The 21709-nt window shown below is 47.5% G+C and overlaps 1 protein-coding gene across 1 annotated transcript in view; it reads left to right on the forward strand.

Moving 5' to 3' along the window:
• The window catches only part of Cacna1b (calcium voltage-gated channel subunit alpha1 B), a 161911-nt gene that overhangs the window by 118659 nt on the left and 21543 nt on the right, over nucleotides 1-21709 (forward strand). Inside the window, exons 30-38 of the mRNA XM_028868647.2 lie at nucleotides 507-708; nucleotides 973-1137; nucleotides 2265-2375; nucleotides 2754-2837; nucleotides 12727-12843; nucleotides 13203-13268; nucleotides 14420-14511; nucleotides 15335-15479; nucleotides 18207-18334. Of these exons, the coding sequence (XP_028724480.1) occupies nucleotides 507-708; nucleotides 973-1137; nucleotides 2265-2375; nucleotides 2754-2837; nucleotides 12727-12843; nucleotides 13203-13268; nucleotides 14420-14511; nucleotides 15335-15479; nucleotides 18207-18334 (1110 nt within the window). The remainder of the gene's footprint in view (nucleotides 1-506; nucleotides 709-972; nucleotides 1138-2264; nucleotides 2376-2753; nucleotides 2838-12726; nucleotides 12844-13202; nucleotides 13269-14419; nucleotides 14512-15334; nucleotides 15480-18206; nucleotides 18335-21709) is intronic.

Raw genomic sequence — 21709 nt, forward strand, 5'->3', positions numbered from 1 at the left:
GACCTGCTTCTTCTCCCTGAGGTCTGACACAGAGGTGAATACTGGATCCCCATCTATGAGGTACAGACCTGACCCCTGTCCCTGAGGTACAGACCTGACCCCTGTCTCTGAGGTACAGACCTGACCCCTGTTCCTGAGGTACAGACCTGACCCCTGTCCCTGAGGTGCACACCTGACCCCTGTCCCTGAGGTGCAGACCTGACCCCTGTCCCTGAGGTTCAGACCTGATCTCTGTCCCTGAGGTGCAGACCTGATCTCTGTCCCTGAGGTGCAGACCTGAGCCCTATCCCTGAGGTGCAGACCTGACCCCTGTCCCTGAGGTGCAGACCTGATCTCTGTCCCTGAGGTGCAGACCTGACCCCTGTCCCTGAGGTGCAGAGTTGAATCCTGCTCTTGAAGTGCAGACCTGGGCTCCATTTCTTATATGCAGACCTGAGCCCCATCCCAGAGGTACAGACCCAAACTCCCCTGGAAGCTCTCCTGAAGTCTGCTCTCCCCTTACCTAGGGTGCTGAAACACTCTGTGGATGCCACCTATGAGGAGCAGGGGCCAAGCCCCGGGTTCCGGATGGAGCTTTCTATCTTCTATGTGGTCTACTTTGTGGTCTTCCCTTTTTTCTTTGTCAACATCTTTGTGGCCTTGATCATTATCACCTTCCAGGAACAGGGGGACAAGGTGATGTCTGAATGCAGCCTGGAAAAGAATGAGGTAGGTAGATGTTATGGGGTCCTGGGACATGGGCATATGGGCAAGATCACCAGACTTCCTTCTACATGTGCCTGGCTTGTGGCTGGCATAGGCGGGGCCTCTTTCTTTCTACAAATAGAGATTGTGCTGGTCAGATGGGCCTGGAGGAAGCTTAGCTGCCTCTACTGCCTTCTCCTATCTGGGCCCCTGAAAGGACATGGTGGGAAAGTTCCAGTTGTAGTGGGCAATGCGTTGAGTTCATGGCACTCCCTTCTCTCCCTGCAGAGGGCTTGCATTGACTTTGCCATCAGTGCCAAACCCCTGACTCGATACATGCCCCAAAACAAGCAGTCGTTCCAGTATAAGACATGGACATTCGTGGTCTCTCCACCCTTTGAGTACTTCATTATGGCCATGATAGCCCTCAACACAGTGGTGCTGATGATGAAGGTACGTAAGGCCCACCATACTTGCTAGGGGTTATTGTGAGTGAGACTTTTTCTGAGGAGACATTACACACACACACACACACACACACACACACACACACACACACACTCACACACACACACTCACACTCACACTCTACTACTTGCCCCAGATAGAGAACCCATAACAGACCAAGTAATGATTTTACCAAAGTCCAACCATGAAAACCAAAGAATTTTTATTGGGATTACTTCAGAAACAGGGACAGGACAAATGTGGCTGTATTACTGAAAAACAAAACAAAACAGAAACCCACCTCATCATCAGTGGTGACTGTCTTAGTTAGGCTTTTTCTTATTGCTGTGAAGAGACACCATGACCATGGCAGCTCTTACAAAGAAAAACATTTAATTGGGGCTGGCTTACAGTTTCAGAGGTTCAGTCCCTTATCATCATGACAGGATGCGTGGCAGTGTGCAGGCAGATGTGGTGCCGCCTACATCTTGTTCAGAAGGCAGCAGGAAGTTTACTGAGTGAAGCTTGAGAAAAGAGACCTCAAAGCCTGCCCCCCTCCAGTGACACACTTCCTCTAACAAGGCCACACCTCCTAATAGTGCCACTGCCTTTGGGGCCATTTTCTTTCAAACCACCACGAAAGCTGTAACTTAAGAGCTCTCTGCACAACTTGCAGGTGGCTCCACATGTCTGAGAACCTCTTCTCTGTAACTGGACTAGTCAGAGCCCTCCTCCTCCAGTTTACTGTTTCTAGACTCCCCAGGAAGGACCTTATGGGACTTCCAATTTCGGCTAAAGGGAATGTTTGAATTCAGAGAAAACTGCTGTACAGCTTGGGTATGGGTCTTATTTTGAGGCCCAGTAGAGGATCCCCTTCTTGCTGGCACATGTTGGAACTGAGTGACCTCATGTCCTGGCCATCACATGGTGCCTATGGGATCCTGTTCTCTCTTATTTGTAGCTGAGGCAGTAAGAAGGTTCTGGAAGAACTGGAAAGAGCAAGGAGGGTGACCCAGGTATGGGCAGATGTAGAGATTTTTCTACCCACTGTGTAGTCAGGGAGCTATATTGGTTCCAGTCGGGGTATTGGGGCTAGTACGTCCTTGACCATCAGCCCTTATTTCTCTGGGCAGTTCTATGACGCACCTTACGAGTATGAGCTGATGCTGAAATGCTTGAACATTGTCTTCACATCCATGTTCTCTATGGAGTGCATATTGAAGATCATCGCCTTTGGGGTCCTGGTATGTGCCTCAACTTCCTCCTCTGTGCTTTTGGATGAGCTGCCTTCTAGGATTCTTTCCCTCTTTTGAGTGGCCTTTGCAGCTCATGTGTTACTGTGGGGGTCCCAAGGAAGAGCTGCTTTGTTCTCAATAGCTTGAGTCGTGTCCTGCCCTGGTCTGGGAGGCTGCAAGTCTGAGATTCTCCTTTCTGGACCTTAGCTCTCAGTTGTGCCTTTACCCAGGCTGCAAGTATTTGCGTGCTATGGTGGCGTCTGCTGGTCGTTGGGCTTCTGCTAAGATCTATCCCCCTTGATCTTTTCTTGATCAGTGGCCACAACCCAAAGGTCTTTGCCTGGATAAGCCTTCACCACTAGCACTGACTGTCCTCTTTTTCTCCAGAACTACTTCAGAGATGCCTGGAATGTCTTTGACTTTGTCACTGTCTTGGGAAGTATTACTGATATTTTAGTAACAGAGATTGCGGTAAGTAGCATTTCCTGCCCCCATCCAGGGTCCAAAGTGGCTTCCTTCTAGAGGGTTGCCCCCTAGGTGTGTCCCCAGGTCCCACTGTAACTGCCTTCTCATGAGCTCCAGGAGTTCCAGCACAGGTCGCTGCTGCTGCTGCTGCTGCTGCTGCTGCTCTCCAGAGATGGAGCTGGATGACTGGGGATTGTGTCATCAGTTGGTCTTCTCGGATAAGAATGTAGTTCTGGGGCTGGAGAGAGGGGTCAGCAGTTAAGAGCACTGTCTACTCTCGGAAAGGATCCGGGTTCAATTCCCAGCACCCACATAGAGGTTCACAACCATCTGTAACTCCAATTCCAGGAGATCTGACAGCCTCTTCTGACTCCCTTGGACACCAGACATGCATATGGTACACAGCCATACATACAGACAAAATGTGCATACACACAAAACAAATGAATCTTTTTTTTTTTTGGTTTTTTTGAGACAGGGTTTCTCTGTGTAGCTTTGCGCCTTTCCTGGAACTTCACTTTGGAGACCAGGCTGGCCTCGAACTCACAGAGATCCGCCTGCCTCTGCCTCCCAAGTGCTGAGATTAAAGGCGTGCGCCACCACCGCCTGGCAATGAATCTTGTTTTTTAAGTGATTCTCAGAGGTCTTTCAGGTTGGTAACCTAAGAATCTCCTGGAGCTCCGTGGTAACTGCTGTCCAAGAAGACAGGAATCTTAACGGGTGTGTGTGTGTATGTGTCTGTGTGAGTGTGTGTGTGTGTGTGTGTGTGTGTGTGTGTGTGTGTGTCTGTGTCTGTGTCTGTGTGAGTGTGTGTTGGATGTATTTAACAACTTGATATCAAGAATATATAAGCCAAACCCAGTAAGAATTTGTAACCCAACAAGTGTTTATATTTTCAAGTCTCTACTTCTCTATTCAGAGATACTCTTATTAAAAATATATAGATATGCTCTCTTTGCCTGTTTACTCTTGCTAGTGAGTCCATTCCTTCACTGGCTAGAGCTTCCTACTTCAGGGTTCTGGCATAGACTGAAGACTAGCTGAGACATCCCCCCTTGTAGACGGAGCAACTACTGGATTCTTGGACTCTCCATTGGTAGACAGTCATTGTTGGACTAGCCAGACCATGGCTTGTAAGCTGCTCTAATAAATACATATATAAAAATATAGAGAGATAATCTCCAAAAATTGTCCAATTTCAGGGCATAAACAGATTTCAAAGAGTTGAAATAAAAAGCAATATTTTTTTTTAGTGTGGCGCATTAAATTGGAAACAGAAAGTCTTCTCTCTAGGAGCAGCTGCTGAAGTGGATATTCATGTAAAAGTTATTTTTTAAAAAAGAAAAAGTAATTGGGGGGCAGTAGAAGGAGTACAGGGAGTGGAAGCTGTGGTCAGGGTGTATTTTATGAAAGAAGAATAAATAAAAATTTAAAAGAAGAGAAAGTAAGTAAAGACTAGGAAATGGCTATGGTAGGAGAAGGATAAGAAATGCTGTATCTTGAGCCAAGTATGAAGGGAGGATTGAATCATTCCCAGGGACCTTTGCGATGGGGCAGGCCTCCCTGCAGAGATGTCTCCGCAGTGGAAGAGAGCTGCAGGATCTTAGCTCTGAACTGCATGGGCAAAGGGCTGTACCGGGAAGGGAAGTGGACTCTGGCACATTGGTTGTTGAGCCAAAGGACAGCACTGGTGCCATTGTCACAGAAACACGCTGGAGAGCAGGCTCTTACCTGGCCCTGCTTTACTCAGAGCTCATGTTGAATATGCAGCATATTCTCAGATAATACCTTCTGGTTCCCTGGGAGACAGACTGGAGCTCTCTGGTGTGTTAGTTAGTTCAAATGAGCTGATGTCATCATTGTGTCTCTCTGCTCACTTTTAGAACCCCAGACAAATGGCCAAGCCTCTACTGCTCTGGTTTCTGGCCCAATGAGGCAATCCATATCCTTTCCCTGTTGTTTGCCATTCACTTGTCTGCCTCTGGTTAGTGTGATAGTCCAGTCACAGTGTAAGACCGGCCATGGCATCTGGAAAGGCCTTGGGAGCTCTAAGTCCTACGTGGACTTCTCACTTGTCCATCGTGTGGTAACAGCTCTGCCCTTCTCAGCAGTTAGGGTCAGATACACTGGCCAATATGGAAATTCCTTGCATATCAATGCTGGTTTTCTGAGGAAGTTCCCTTTCAGTCATGTGACTACCATAGCTTTGGGTGTTCTTTTGTGGAATTTCCCCAGCCTTTGTAACAGGATTCATTGATTCCAAAGTTGGGAAGATGAGCACAAAGTCCACACTGGGTCCCTGGAGGGCTGGAGAGAACTCCAATACCCTCCAAGGGGTACTAGTTTAACTTGATGTTTAGTATTCTCTCCCCATAAAGCACATGTCCAGTGTACTGGGTGATGTATTCGTACCCCAGTGGATCAGCTTGTGGCCACTGTCTTCTGTGTGCCTCCTTTGCTTGCCCTGAGCTGATATTCTATGGACTTTTATACTGGTCAGTCTGATGCTGACCCTGTCTGAAAAAAACAAACAACAACAACAACAACAAAACAAAGTAAGGAGGGTGAAACCTAGAGGTTGACCTTTGGCCTCCATGTGCATATACAAAATATATACCTGCAAGCCCATACACACATGAATGTCTACACACATGAACCCCCATGCAGTGTGGTTAGCCCTATGCCCAAGACTGAGCTGTTAACCATTTCATCAGGGGTGGGGGAGGGACTCATGAGGCCTTATCCCTCCCTGAGGGGCTATTTGCAGTTAACTGTTGCTAGGGAAGGGGTGCCATTTTCTTTAGTGGTTTAACAACCACAGAGTATCCCTGCTCTGGTACATCACCTTTTATCTATGGTCATGCAATCAAGATGTTTTCACACAGAAGCTCCATATTGAGAATGCATTTGAACATATCAGAAGGGCCAAGATGACACCCTCAGATGATACCCTCAAAAAGTCCAGCTATATTAAGTCATTAATATAGAAATGTTAAGAAAATGTAGAAAAATCAGCCATGCCTGGAAGAAGGTCCTTCAGGTTTAACCTGTGTTCATGGTGCTGTCCAGGGGCTATCGGGGAGAGCTGCTAAGCATCACGAGCAGGGAGTAGGTAGGCTCGTATCAGATGTAACTCGGGCTTCTGTTGTGAGTAAGTGGTCTTGTGAAGAGGGATGATGTAACTGGCTATTACAGCTCGCCTCTGGCTGTTCTGTCGGGAATGAGGCACAGGGCAACTGCAGCAGCAAGTAGCTGTCCCCACTGGTCTTCCCCAAGCAGAGCTTGAGGCCAGAGTGTGGCTCACGTTCTTCATTTGGAAGATGGTCTTGGAAACACTGGTAGGGAGGTAGTGAAGCACCAGAGGGCAGAGTGTCACCCACAAAGCGAGTTACTACGAGAAGTTACCCAGCAGGGAGTTCTGAGTGCGTGTGAAACATGCCTGTCCTTGGCAAGTGACTAGGAAGCTGGGGGAGTCTTTATCAACTACTGTTAGTTACTAGCTAAAGGCTTCTAGCAGGGAGGCCAGGAAACATCCACCTTCCGGGAAGTGCCTAGGAAATTCCCAGGAAAGAAGTTAATATCATACTGGGTTCTGCCCTGAGACGTTGAGGTCAGTGGGCCATGTTTACTGCAGAACTTTTCTGCTGGGAGTTGGGCTGTGGAATTGTGAGATGAGCTGTGAATGAGAGACTATCAAATTCTAACTATAATTTGAAGATAGAGCAATGGGTGAACCAGATAGCACCATGAAAGATGAGGCAAAGGTGACATGAAATTTGTGGTGTAAGCACTTGGAAAAATGGATGACAGTGAATAGAAATGGGAAAGATATATGGTTGATGTGGTTAATGATGTGAATATTTTAGGAGCAGGTTTGTTGTGGAAGTTTGGGATGTAGCTGGACATCTTAGGTTTGAGTTTCCTGGTGTACTTCCTTAAAGAATGTCCAGTAGGCTATTGGACAGATAGCCCTGAAGTTCAGTGAAGAAAACAATGCCAGCTACATGAAATTTGTTATAGTGAGTATATAAAATGGTATTGGGTATGTAAGACTGAATGAGGTCAGTAAGGGATGGATGACTGAGTCCTGGGACATTCCAACCTGTAGTGACCAAGGAGATGAGCAGGAGCCAGCCTATGAGGCTACGGAAGTGGGTCGTGGAAGGTTCTAAGCAACAAGGACCTTCTGTGAGTGAGAAAAACATAACAACAAAATGGGGAAATGAGCCGAAGGTATGATTGGGCAGTTTACAAATTAAAAAACATAAATGACCAGTTAACATAGGAGAAGGTAGTCAATCTTGTCTGTAATCAGAGAAGCACAAACTGAAATGCCATTGAATTGCCATTTTATACCACCTGGTCTGTCAACCACCAGACAGTCGACAGGGCGCAGGCCATCCAGAACTCACACAGCTGTCCACTGGTCTAGTCTATATGGAGAATTTTTATACAAGCTAAGAAGTTGTAATATGCACATCTTCAGCTTAGCTCTTCACATGGATGCCATAGCAGCACAGCCATGTCTAGGCGCCCAGCAGCAGTGGAGTGTGTCAACTTCTGGCATATATCAATACCGAGAAAATAGCCGTGTCTGTGCGTGAGTGACAATCACATCAGTGTGCATGCTTCTCTGGTGTCTACTCCTTGTCAGAGCCATGTCTGAACAAATCAAGGAAAGTTTGCACAAGCTACCACTGCAAAGGCAAAATAGGCAAACACATAATGCACTGTAAGAGTTTGTGGTAAAACTGTAAGGACAAGCAGTTATTGGTAAGTATGAAAGATTGCTGCCACCTCTAGATAGCAGCAAGAGAAATAGGAGGAAATCGAAAGCGATGGAGATGCTCCTGCTTTTTAAGTTGAATGGTGACTACATGGGATTTGTTTTTACTTTTCTTCAAATTTTTGCAGACTTGTTTGTATATATGATATGTTTCATGGTTTTACGATGCTAATGATGCAGTTATTTCAAGAAGAAAAACCGGAACCTGCCATTTAAATAGAAAAGCTGAGACATTTTGTCTTTCCAGTTCCTGGTTTTATAGCCTCTCAAAGGTGGCTGCTCACCACAGTGCATCTCACTTGGAAGTGTTAGTCCCAATGTGGGTTCTGCCATCAGTGTACTGCCCCCTCCCCCAAAACAGGATTCTTTATTTACCAGATAAAGCGACCCAAACACCAGGCTCCTAATTGTAAGGGTAGTGCTAAGGGGCTTCCACATGGGTGAGTCTCCTTTCCAGAGAGATCTGGACTACTGATTGCTGAAAATACCTAAGAAGGAGGCTGCAAGCAAAGGCCAAAAACTGGCTGACATCACTGGTGTGTAGAGCGTGGTTCCAGGCAGAGGCATACGGTGCAGGAGCAGAAATTAACCAGCCTTTCTGTTCCTGTGCTGCTGGATGGTCAGCTACGGCAGCCTGTGATTGGGTCTGGTTTGGTCCAAAGCATCAGGAGCCTTAGTGCCCAGCAGGGCTGCTGGGAGGCTGGGAGACCAGGTATTGTGAAAACTCAGCTATGTTTGGGCCACATGCTCTTGGAGCTCAGCCCCGCCCCCTTACTGTGCCTGAAGGAGACGAGATGAAAGGAAAGCCGTCATGTCAGTTGACCGGTATTCTGTTTGTGTGTCTTTCATTTGCAGCCATTCTATACATTTGCTTTGCAAATGCCCTTTTTTTCCTTAGGCAAAAATTTGAGTGTCAGTTTCCATCTCCAACTTCAAAACCAGTAGATGTTGCAAGAGTGCCTGCCTAGAAGAGGGCTCTAAGCTTTCATAAAACTGACATTGATTTCTTTGCCTGGAAATAAAAATAATAATGATAAGTGTCTGTGACTCATCTTTGGATTTGCATTACAAACAAAAATGCAAATGGATCCCATTGTCCGCATAACCTATAGATTTCAGAAACATGCTTTGAACGGACCCACTTTGAGAAAATTGTGTGGTTTAACAAAATCCTACATTTTCTAGTTAAGAATTCAGAGTTTGAGTTTGGGCTTGTGTTGATGACTCATTATCTCTTTTGTTTCCTGTTTCTGTTCTTGATTTCCCTTAACCTACCGCTGACTCACGTCATCCAACCAACATACAATGCGAAAACCCATGTCTCCGTCTGTATGTTGTGCACCTGCTGCTCAAACCACCCCAATTTGTAAATAATATGCAAAAACCCATCCATGAAAACATCACATATAGGAAACGGTTGGTTTCACGACTTTAAACAGTTCTTATACCTCTTTTCTCTGCTTGCTCTGCTCCTCTTGTTTCTGGGCCTCTGCCCACTGCCTTCTGAGGCATGAGCAAGATTTTGCTGCACTTACTCACCTCTGGCCTCTTTGTGTATTTTCTAAGGTAGCAAGGGTTTCTGAAGACCTCTAAGAGGCCATTTGACTCTGTCTACAGAGAGGAAATGGGGCTTTATGGGCTGCATGGTGGGCAGTACCTGGTGCAGATCTTTTTGCTGAAACTCATTCAAACTTGTGAGGTTTTGTAGGGTGTATTTGGTCCTCATCCCTGTGAATCCATGGTTTCTGTTGCACATTTATCTCTCTACTGATGTGCCTAACACAGAGAATACACATCCTTGCCAAGGTGGCCTCTGGTGAAGACCCCATGTGGTAGTCTTGGTTTCTATTGCTGTGATCAGGCTACAGGATCAGGGCAGTTTACAGAAGGGGAAGTATTTGCGGTTTCCAGCTGCAAAGGGGTTCATCGATCACCCTAACAGCAGGGAGTGTGGCGGGCAGGCCTGGGGCAAGAAGGGCAATCCTTTTGAAACCTCCAAGTTTACCCCTAGGGTCATACTTCCTCTAGAAAGGCCACACCTCCTGTTCCTCCTCAACCAATGGCTGTTCAGTTCATATTCTGTGGTTGTCCAAGTATTCAAATGTCTAAGACTTACAGGGGACACCTTCAAACCACCACACCCCAGTAGCATCCATCCTTTGTAGACAAGCTCTTCCTTAGAGTGTCAGAGCTGAGGCATAAGGTTTAGGGAGTCAAGGGTTTGGAGACTTGGGTTACATGATTCAGAACAGTTTGTTTAGGGCCTGAATTGGAGGAGACTGCCCCAGTGTATTAGAACACATGGATCCCCATCCATGTCCCTTTGCATATCATAGATATGTGAGCATGTCTTGGTCAGGTTCCTAAGTGCCACTAGGCCTCTTCCAGGTCCTCGAGAATTTTAAGAAGGTAAGGGAGTTTGGTAGCAACTCATCAATTGTGGCTATGGGAGTTCAACCACACAGGCAGATATTTGATATCCCTGTTAGGATGTTATAACTGGAATTGTTATTATAAGTTTGAGTTTGAGGAGATACCATGGTACTGCAGAAATACTTGTGGCCTGTTTTTTTATGGTCTCCAGCCAGGCCAGGCGGCTTCATCTCTTTGTCTCTTCCTCTTCATAGCACACATGACCATCTAATGTCTGTCTGTCTCTTTCCCTCCCCACACCTCTCAAAATGTGTCCCCTTTAGAGTTAATGAAAGAGAGTAGCTAGTTTAGAAATACAGTATTTTCTCCGTTGGTGCTTGACCAGCAGGTGTCCATAGGTCTGGGCTTTATGCTCAGGTGACATTCAGGAGCAAGTTCTCCCTATCTTGAGACTAACTAGAGGCCATGGTGGGGTTGGATGCCAGGCCATAGTGCAGCTGTCCTTGTTGGGAGTGGCTTACGATGCTTAGTGTACTTCCAACCCCCTCCGCCAGTTGTGCCTCATCACCTGGGTATGGATTCCTCTGGTGTCTCCAGGTTGTGAGCAGGGAGGCCGAGGCCCAAGTGTTAGGGACTGGTGTTCCCTCAAGGGCAGTGATCCTTACAGTGAGACTACCTGCAGCTTAGGGAGGCAGAAGCGAGGACAGTCCTGGTAGTGGAGCCACTTTCTGTGCAGCAGAAACCATGGGTCCTGGGAGCACAGGGCAGGTATGCTTACCACCAGTGAGATAACCAAGCCAGAGGTGAAAGTACACGATGCACAGCTGTATGCTTGTCCTTTGCCATCCTGCATGTGATTGGCATGGTGGTGCCTAGCCCATCACTCAGTGCTTGGGGCATCTGGCAGTTATCACCATCTATGGTACTCTAGGGTTGCCTATCTATTACTGCCCCATCCAGTCCTGAGCACTTATGGAGCTCCCAAGAGAAAAGCTTGGAATCATTGTTAACAAAGTAGAGATGACCATGGTCCAGTCTGGTATTCCTCCCCAGGGTCATCTAGATATGCTATTGTTTACAGCACCTCCTCACCATCCCTATTGTCTTCTGTCCTGCCTTTAGTACAGAGAGCCTTTACTGTCCCCCAGATCTTCAGGAAGTCTTCTCTCTGACAGGTACCCCAGTACAGGCTGCTTTGAGTTGGGCAAGCATTGTACTGTTATAATCCCTGTCCCTCAATCAAACCCAGCTGAACAGTCAGTTTTAAAGTAGAAGCCTGGAGGTGGGCAGGTACTAGTCTCCTCATCCTTGGTATTAGACAGTGGTTCTTGGCTACCATACCTATAGTGAGACTGTCCTCATTTCGAGCTAGGAATCTGCCAGGCTGTGTCATCTTTCAGGGTCATGCCCTGAGGTGGTATTTGCCCCCTTGCTGATTTGGAAATAGTTTGGGGCCCCTGTGTCTGCAGACCCTTGTGTGTAGTGTTTGAAATGAGTCCTGCTTCTAGGTTTCCAACATCCTTCCCAGAGTCACCTTCAAGGTGGCTCTACCCCCCCACCTTGCATAAACAGTCCAGAAATGCTGTTACTCTGATTAAGAACCATACAGATATGTCCCCAAGAGTGGAAACAGCAGACAAGACAGAAGTGTCCCCTGAAAGTAAGCATGAAACCCGTTCCCCCCTGAATGTATACTCTGCCAGGATGGGCAGCCCTGGAGCATCTTCTCAGGCTTACCCTGCTTCTGTGTCCGCATGCACTGTCCTGCTGTACTGTTTCATCCAACGTCCGTGTTCTCTTCCCTTTTTATTTCTCACCGAATCTTGACAACACAAACGTGTATGAGCCTGAGCTGCTTGCATATTGAAAAATGCCAAATGGCAGGAAGTTGCTTTCAGGTGATGTTATAGGCGCCTGGTGTTTAAATAGGCAGAAAACACCTGGCTCCACAGGTCCCCTATCAATGCATGGATGCCTCCTCAGATCCAGAACCCTGATAAGGCCTGCCAATAATTCAAGGTGCCCAGGGTCAGGTAATCTTTAGAGTCTGGGGCTTAATGGTTTATTAATTTTTGATTGCTTGGTTTTGAACCTTTGGTTGAGGGAGCAATGTCAGATGCCCTGGGTTTTCTAGAGCAGAGGCCTGTTGAGTATGGGTGGCACAGGTAGATGCTATGGCAAGAGCAGCAGTGTCCGTCCCTACCCCTTAGGAGATGTCTGCTGGTGCCTGGCCCAGCCCCAGAGAAGCCAGCCAGGGTCGCAGACGGGCAAGACCTTTACTGATTGAGCCCAGAGTGGAAGATTGGCTGCTAAGCTCAGGCAGGGGTCACTTCAGGAATGCCCACCGGAGAGTTCCTGGGCAGTTTGGCAGTGTTCTAGGAGAGGTTGCCAGTCTTGGAGGCTCATAGGTGATCTCCCAGCACTACTTGGCAGAAGGGAAGGACTTTGGAGAGTTTTTCTTTACGTCCCTTACTGTTGGGGAACAGCCCTAGTGTGAAGGGAGTTTTCTCTGACTTGCTGCATGAGAAGTGACTTATAGTGACGAGCTTTTCTTCTGGAAGGATTTCTGGCAGCCAGTTGCTGCTTAGACTAAGGCAATGACTTCGTTTTTATTTCTTTTAACCACATTTCCTTGGGGGTCACAGGGACTTGGGGGAAGGTTGTGGGATGGAAGCAGCTGGTTTGCACTTTGTGAGAGAGATTCCATAGAGTGGAAACAGTGCCTCTTCTTTACAGAACAACTTCATCAACTTGAGCTTCCTCCGCCTCTTCCGAGCAGCGCGGCTCATCAAGCTGCTTCGCCAGGGCTACACCATCCGCATCCTGCTGTGGACCTTCGTCCAGTCCTTTAAGGTAAAGCAGGGCTCCGGTGTGGGCTGGACAGCTCCCTTAGGGTAGTTTCTGTTTCTCTTCCTGTACCATGCTTCCTCTCTCTCACCCATAGTGGACCTTCCTCTGGAAGGCTGAGCTAGGGCAGGTCATGTGTGCCTCTTTGGCATCTGCCATCCTAAAGCAGTTTTGTAAAGACATTCTGAGTGAGTCGTAGGTTATTTCACTAATGCCTGTATAACTCCGAGATAGGCTTCTGCTCTCAGGTCACAGAGAAGCAGACGGGGTCCCTTGCTGCCGAAGGGCTCAGTGGTCAATGGGGTGGAGTTGGGTCTGTGTAGCCTTAGGGATGCCCCGGAGCTGATGTGCTCATGTGTCTCCAGGCGCTGCCCTACGTGTGCCTCCTCATTGCCATGCTGTTCTTCATCTACGCCATCATCGGCATGCAGGTGGGTGCCTCCTGCCCAGATGGACACAGGGCTCCTGTCCGCTGGGTGAAAGGGATACAGGCCACTGTCACTAAATGATAATAATACAATGAACCGATCATCTGCTGGGAACCAGATGCTAGTGTAAACATTGAATTCGGCCCCAGAAGCACTGCTTTGTGGCAGAGGAAGCCAAAGACATCACAGGTTGAGCTCTCAGCAACCCATTTTGCTCATTCCCAGTTCTCTGGGAAGCCAGACTTCGGTGTTTTTAAAAGTGAGGTCCAGCAGAGCTTAGGATGTCCAGGCACTTATTTTTAGATGAGGCACCAGCATCTGGCTGGTGGCTGTTGTGTTGTCGGCAGCCAGTTAAAGGGCTCCTTTAGAGGTCAGATGTCCCTGATGAAATCCTTTCCAGAGCATAAGCAGAATCCCCCCAGATCACTGAACTTGACAATAACTTAGTTTTTCTTTATTTTGTCAAAGGACACTGTGCTAATTCTTTGGGGCAAAAGAACATTCAAAAGATGTAAATCAGCATCCTAACTGTAAACTTGGCCGCTTCCTAACAGTATGGATGGGAGGTACCAAAGCCTTGAGCTTTATCTGAGTTCTAAGACTCTTATTTCAGATTGAAGTTTTCTCAGTTTAAAACTCTTCTGAGATTTGATGCTATTTGAAACAAACACGCACAATTTTTGTTGCTTTTGTCTGTGGATATCCAGTAGCGTGTGTTTCCCTGATCTTTGTGGAAGTGTGGTAGTTCATAGACTTTCACTTGGTCTGGGTGTTAAGCTCAGCATGGCTCTTGACTCATCTGCATTTCTCACCCTGCAAACAGCCTATTAGATTGCCTTAAAGGCCACTGTGCTGTTTGTACAGGAGATTCCAAAGAACATTCCCCAAGCTGTTAGCAGCCTCATTATAGTTTTGTGTTCAAGAGTGACCAGAAAGGCTTCCTTCCTAGTCAAAGCAGAGCCCACCCCCTTTGATCCCGGCCACTCAGACTTGCACCCGTGGGAAGCCTCGGTGCCCCAGCGGCATGCGTGCCCCCAGGCGACCCCAACCCGTCTCTTGTCCCTAGTGTTGCATGTACACCTTCTCTTGCCTGGTCGAGTGAGGGGAGCTCTCACGATTCAGCACTGGCACTCGGTTACTTTTCTCCTTCTCAGGTGTTTGGAAACATCGCCCTCGATGATGACACCAGTATCAACCGACACAATAACTTCCGAACGTTTCTACAAGCCTTAATGCTGTTGTTCAGGTGTGCTATTTTTAACCTAAAGAACACGTCCACTCTTCACTTGTGATAAACAAGGTCAATTCCATCCAGGGGACCACTTCCCTCCTGGCACCAAAATCAAGCCATGTCTGTTGAGTGGGCCTTCCCGTTCTTTTACTTTCTATTTATTGTTTCTAAAGGGCTCTTGTCTGCCTTAGCCTCTCGATAGACAGAGAAGAAGTACCTGGGGGAGGGATCCTGTGACCCCTGTGCCAACCTAGCCTCTAGCACATTGTTTCTGAGCAGAGAGGGGGTGATGTAAGGGTAGGAAAAGGGTAGGTTGCAAGTTCCCGCATCCCAGGAAAGGTTTGGGAGTTTGCAGTAAATGACAAGAATCCTGGAAACAGTGAGGAAGTGAAAAGACCAGCTGCACTTTGGACCTGTTGGGACACTGTGAAACAGAGTGGGCGGTCACTTAGGCACTCTCGCTCGGGGGTGACAAAGGGGAATGGTGGTACTTCCTGATGGCAGGCTGGTGGGCAGAATGTAGAGAGTGGCAGCTAGACTGCCACTGAGTTAAAGGCTGACGAGGATGAGGAAGACTGAGTCTGAAAGTTAGGAGTATGCTGGAACGTGTTGTGTCCACACGGGAGCGAGAGCTCGCAGTGGGCAAGCTCCCAGTGCAGTAGATCACTTCCGGTACTTTCTCAGTTAGTGGTCCGTTTGGAGATCACTTGTGCAGGAACCTAGTACAGGAGGTTCCTTCTATCCAGCTGTTCCAAGGACTTTGCCAGTCAGGCTCTGGGTTTACTGGACAGCTCCCTCTGGACTTGCCTTTGTGTGCTTACAGCTCTGTCCTTCTCAGGAGTGCCACTGGGGAGGCCTGGCATGAGATCATGCTGTCTTGTCTGGGCAACCGGGCCTGTGACCCATATGCCAACGCCAGCGAATGTGGGAGCGACTTTGCCTACTTTTATTTTGTCTCCTTCATCTTCCTTTGTTCCTTTCTGGTGAGTCCTTTTTTTTTTGTCCATGTCTACCTGTCCTGGGGCATCACCTTTGTTGGTTCCTGATTTTGACCCAGTCCACATTATATGCCAGCCCCATGCTTGAGGCCTTTGCCCACTTTGATAATGGAGTTCAAATGAAGCAGTGTGCCTGGGGCTGATGAATAAGTGACATCAGGATGAGGTGTAAAGGGTAGGTGGGCTGGTCCTTAGGCACGTGGAATCCTGGGGACCTTGGACAGTAAGGGAGGGAGCTGCAGAGTGAGTGGGAAGACTGTTGTGAGCTACAGTGGTTCAGAAAAGGTTGTGAGGATTGGGAAGGACTGGCCTACAACTTGAAGGTAGGGCTGAGTGAGGAAGAGAAAAGAAAGCCACACTCTGGCATTCTCTAAGCATTAAGTGTGGGTCCTTCCTCTGATGGACGCAGGAAGCTCTGCAGGCATGGGTTAGAAGGAAGGAGACACTGCACAGACCTTGGGGCTGGAGATATGGATGAGTTGTTCTTGTGTTGGAGTGTCTGTGATGCACAGTCCAGCGACTCGTGTGGCCTAGGCAGCATGAAGCTCTTGAGTGCTTGTTAGAAGAGTGCGGAGCCCTCGGGAAATGGCTCAGTTGGTAAAGTGCCTGCCACCCAAGCAAGAGGACCCGAGTTCCTCAGCGCCTGTGTGAAAACTGGTACTTGTATGCAACCCCAGTGCCGAGGGGAGCACAGCATGGAGCTGATTGGACCCCTGAAGCTCTTTACACAGTCAGTGGAGCAGAGTCACGGAGCTCTAGGTTCAGGGAGAGATCCTGTTTTAAAGAATAAGATGGGGACTGGAGAGATGGCTCAGAGGTTAAGAGCACTAGCTGCTCATCCCAAGGTCCTGAGTTCAATTCCCAGCACCTACATGGTGGCTCACAACCATCTATAGCAAGATCTTGTGCCTTCTTCTGGCCTGCAGGGATATATGCAAGCAGAACATTGTATACATAATACATACATGCATACATACATACATACATACATACATAAATAAATGTTTTTTTTTTAAAGATGGATAAGTGATTAAGAAAGACACCTGATGTCAACCTCTGGCTTGGATGTACACATATGGACATACGGTGCCCAGGGTCCTCACAAGAAAACAAGAGAAAGTATACACAATACACACATATACACAAGGAAAAGAGGAGGAGGAAGTGCTGGGCCCTGCCTCAGACTTAATATATCTCTGGGGAAAGGATCCAGAAATCTGAGGTTTTTTTCCTTAAAAATAAAGATTCCCTTATTTTTATTTTTGTATATATTTGTCTCACTGTGTGTATAAGTGTGTCCCAAAAGGCCAGAAGAGGGCATTATATTCTCAGGAGCTAGAGTCACAGGCAATTGTGCACCACCTACATGGATGCCATAAACCTAACTCCAGTCCTCTGAAAGGGCCGTGGGTGTTCTTCACTGCCTCCTCCCCTTTTATGTCTGTGTTTTTAATGGGTGTGTGCATGTTGTGTGTGGGGGTGTGCATATGCATGCGGAAACCAGGGGGTTATGTCAAGTCTCTTCCTCAATTGTTCTCTACCTTATCTGAAACAGGGTCTCGGTCTCCTACTGAACCTAGAGCTCATCACTTTGGCTAGGCTGGATAGTTCCTGAGCTTCAGTAGTGCTGGGTTACATATGTGCGCCACTATGCTTGGCTTTGATATGGGTGCTGGGAATCCAAACTCTGGTCTTGGTGTTTCTGCAGTGGGCATGTTACCAACTGAGTCATCTCTCTGGCCTACAGTCTGAGTTTTAGTGAGCTATTAGGTCACTCTGTAAATGTGAAACTTCGAGGAGCAAATGAAGGCTGCTGACATTAATGAAAAGAAGTAAAAGAAACCTTAATTAACTGGGAAAAGACATCACATGTCTGTGAATTGGAACTTAGTGTTATCACAATGGCAATACTCTGGACAGAAAGGGAAAGGCAGATCCTCAAATACATACTCAGTTGCCAGGAAATAGCCAAAACAATCTTGAAATATAAAGTTGAAGGATTTACCTTCCCCAATTTCAAAACTTACTTCAAACCTACTATAGGGGGCAGCAGCATGCTTGCCCAGCCTTCCGGAAACACTGGGTTTGATTCCCAGCATGGCATAAACTGGGTGTGGTGGGCACACATCCATAAGTCCAACACTTAGGAGGTGTAGAATCAGAAACTTAAGGTTATCTTCTACCATATATCAAGTTCTAGGCCAGCCTAGACCTCAAACAAAACAATAGTAATCAAAATAGTGTTGTGGACATAAAGATTGATTTATAAGCCAGTCAAAGAAAGTCAATAATATAGAAGTAGTTTAAAACACTGTGGCCATTGGTTTTTATATCTATTTATTGTTTCAGATTAGTAACATAGGGTTATTGAGTATACTGCAGGGGGCCATGGGCTGGGCAGTATGAGAGAACTGCTTATAGTCCGGCCAGTTTATTTTTGACAAGGGTGCATAGGGAAATAATTTTCTATCTTTTAGTCTTTCTGTCTTTTCAGAAGTAAAAATTGGGATTTATGGGATTAAGAATCCTTGAGACGGAGGAGACGCTAGAAGTCCCAGTGCAAGGAGGCCTGTAGGGACAGCAGGTCTGTCTTTATCCAACAGGAGTGACCTCTACTGTCCAGAGACCTCCTTGTGCTTGTGGACAGAGTTTGAGGGCAGGTAAGAAGGCATGCTGGAGTACGCCTCACCTCTCCTCCTTCTTGTCCTGCAGATGTTGAACCTCTTTGTTGCTGTGATCATGGACAATTTTGAGTACCTCACACGGGACTCTTCCATCCTAGGGCCACACCACCTAGACGAATTCATTCGAGTCTGGGCTGAGTACGACCCAGCTGCGTGGTGAGTGAGCTCCAGCGCTCTATGGTCCTCAGGGTTGTCATTACCTGTGGCTCTCAAGACAGGGCCAGGGTGGTCTTAGACAGTTCCATGTGCATGTCCCCCTCAGGTGTTGGTCTGAGGCCTAGGGACGTCCCCAGTTTCGTGTGTGATAGTGCTGGTCCCCCTTTCAGGAGCACGTTCCTTTTGACCCCATGCCTTGGTGCAGCTCTGGGACAGAGACACAGTCCTTGAGACCCTCCATATGGTCCTCAGGAGAGTGCCTATGCCTGGGGGTCAAGAGACATTTCTAGGGCTCTTTGCACAGAAGTGTCCTGCCTTCTCCCAAGGCTTGTCTTGTGATGGAACCTGGAGGCCCAGTGCGGGAGCGGGGGACGGTGAAGAGACAGTGTGGAGATACTCTTGTGTAATGCTCAGAGGGCTTGGAGAGCAAATGTAATGTGTGGAGTTTTGTTGTTGCTGCTGCTGTTGTTGTTTGAAGTATTGGTGATTGAACCCAGAGATGTGTGCAAATTAGGCAGGCACTGTACCAACTGAACCCTACTTCTATAATGTGGGCTTTAAAAGTTTCCCTAGATGGGCTTAGGTTTTCCTCTCCGCCGTTTCTTTGGAGACAGGAGCCATTGTGCATGTCTGTTCCCATCCCTAACTGCATGTCAGAGTTTTATTAAAACCAGAGGAACTGGGAAGGTCTTATTGTGTTCTAGCTCCTTTAATCAATGAGGAAACAGTTACTGTGCTACGTAAGTTAGATGTGATTTGTTTCTAGACAGCAAGGGCCTCATGGAATGGTCTGGGTTTGGAAGTCCAGGTTGTTTGAAGCCAGGTCCCGCTGACAGTCCTGCACAATCACGTCATATGAGTCTCCCAGGCCAGAGACCACAGTCAGGAAGGCAGACAAGCAGGACGCCAGGGGCTCTCCATCTGTGTGCATGTCCATTCCTTCACCTACCTGGTCACTAAGTTGATGCTCTGACCACTCATTTCATTGACTCCCACATTCCTTCATCTTCTCACCTATTTACTTGTTCACTTGTTCATCGTGTTAATGACTTGATTCTATGATCGTATCTCACAAAAAGCAACTTAAGGGAAACAGTCTAGTTTGAGACCCTCCATTTTTTTTTTTTGTTCTTTTGTTCTTGTTTTTGTTTTTGTTTTGAGACAGGGTTTCTCTGTGTAGTCGTGGCAATCCTGGAACTCGCTCTGTAGACCAGGCTGGCCTTGAACTCACAGAGATCTGTCTGCCTCTGCCTCCCGAGTGCTGGGATTAAAGGCAGTGCCACCACCGCCCAGCTAATTTTGGTTTATGGTGCATCCTAGCATGGGGGGACGGCATGGGGGCAGGAGCGGGAGACAGCTGGTTACAGTCCTGGATGAATGCTGGTGTCAGCTCCATTTTCCTTCTTCTTCAGCCTGGGACCCCAGCCCTTGCAATGATGCGCCCTACATTTAGACTGGTGAGAAAATGCTCAGAGGCTCATCTCTTGGGCGATTCGATCTGCTGACAGGCAGCATCGACCATCACACCCACCTGTTCACTTGCTCAGTTATTTCTCATTGGTTTAACTGCTCGTTTACTTGCTTGGTTGTTCAGTCACTTGAGTAGTAATTGCTGAGGGCTCTTCCCTGTAAGGTGGGATACAGAAGAGGAAGAGGCTAAGAGAACTGTCTGCTGGGGAAGATATAGGCCTCTTCTTGTCTCATTTACCACGATCATTCAAGAACTGTGCTGGGAATGAACAGTTTTCCTTGAATGAATGAGTGTTCACCTCCTGTGCCCTAGGGATGGACAAGAAGGCTGCAGCTGCATGCAGCTTCCCACCTGCCCTTGTCTGCCTCGCACAGGTCTGTGTTCAGCATTTTACTGTGGGATAGTCCCGAGAGTGAGGTTGGGTTCCTGGTGGAGATCCTGGGACATGAAATCAGGGTGGGCATGTTTGGGTTTCTGGTGGAGAACTAGAAGATATGATCAGACTGATGACGACAGTCCTGCTTCCCAAGGGACTCCTGGGTTCTGCTTCGTTTTCCTTAACTTGATGTTCAGCATGAGAGTGCTCCATAAATCCAGAGGGCCTGGGGGATAGTTGGGCTTTCTTCTGCTGGGCTAGATTCCCAATGTCCCGTCCTTCAGCCTCTCCTGTGCCCCTAGAGATGGACAAGAAGGCTGTGGTTGTGTTCATTTCCCTACCTGCCTGCCTCTGTCTGCCTCTCACAGCATGCATTTGGAGGTGCTGTACAAAGTTGTGGTCCTAGAAGTTTTATGGCATTGCATTAGGACCCTGGGATACAGGTCCTTTTGTTTGTTTATTTATTTGTTTATTTATTTGTTTGTTTGTTGAGACAGGGTTTCTCTGTATAGCTTTGGAGCCTGTCCTGGAACTCACTTTGTAGCCTAGGCTGGCCTCGAACTCACAGAGATCTGCTTACCTCTGCCTCCCGAGTGCTGGGATTAAAGGCATATGCCATCACCACTGGCACAAGTCCTTTCTGTTGGGGTTATTTGAACTGACATCATCCCCATGCATATTTTCCATTTACATGAGAAATCTTCAGTTTTTACATAGTCCAGAAGCAGCAGAAACATTATTGCATATTGTACTTGACCAGTTTTTGACTTTGTAGAGTCTTCTCACCTCTGATATATCCATATGCTTCCCCTGCAGTGCCCAAGACTGTTACTGAGGTGCATAGGCCCAGAAATATTGCATTCTGTGTTTAGGTATGTCACTGAGGTGGGGTGCAGTGCGGCGACTGGACTCTGTCATAAAAAGGGCAGGACGGGCTCTAACTGCACAATTACTCATTAGCACTCCCCAGTTATCCTGGCTATGACCTGAAGAGTCACTGCTATTTCTGGAATATGTTCCCAAGAGGAATATGTGCTGCAGAAAGCAGATGTTCTGTATCACGCACTTCGCCCGAGTACAGCTTTGTGATCATGCACAGTGAGAGTTCAGTCTGTTTCCTATTCAAGACTTGGAGAGCTAGGGGCCCTGGCGGTTATGGGCAAGTTGGAGAGATGGCCAAACACAAGCCTTGAGGCAGAGGTGACACAAGACCAGGAGACAAGATCAAGCAGCCTAGAGTACAAGTACTCCAGTGAGCATTGGACAGTGAACAGATGACTCCAGGAGGTGGATGCCTTGACAGTGCATCCAGACAGGTTAGAGCTGGATCCTACATCTGGACTGGGTCACTGCAAACCTGGCATCTGGTTGTCTTTATTTCTCATCATTTGGGAAAAACTTTGAAACCACATACAAACGGTCAAATTTTCTAACATTTGTATATGTGTATGCACAAACACAGATGTGTGAGAGCATATGCATGTGTTTATATGTGAATGAGCCTGTGTGTCTTATCCATGTTCACAAA

This window comes from Peromyscus leucopus, chromosome 4, assembly GCF_004664715.2.
Source record: "Peromyscus leucopus breed LL Stock chromosome 4, UCI_PerLeu_2.1, whole genome shotgun sequence".
Classification (NCBI taxonomy): Eukaryota; Metazoa; Chordata; class Mammalia; order Rodentia; family Cricetidae; genus Peromyscus; species Peromyscus leucopus.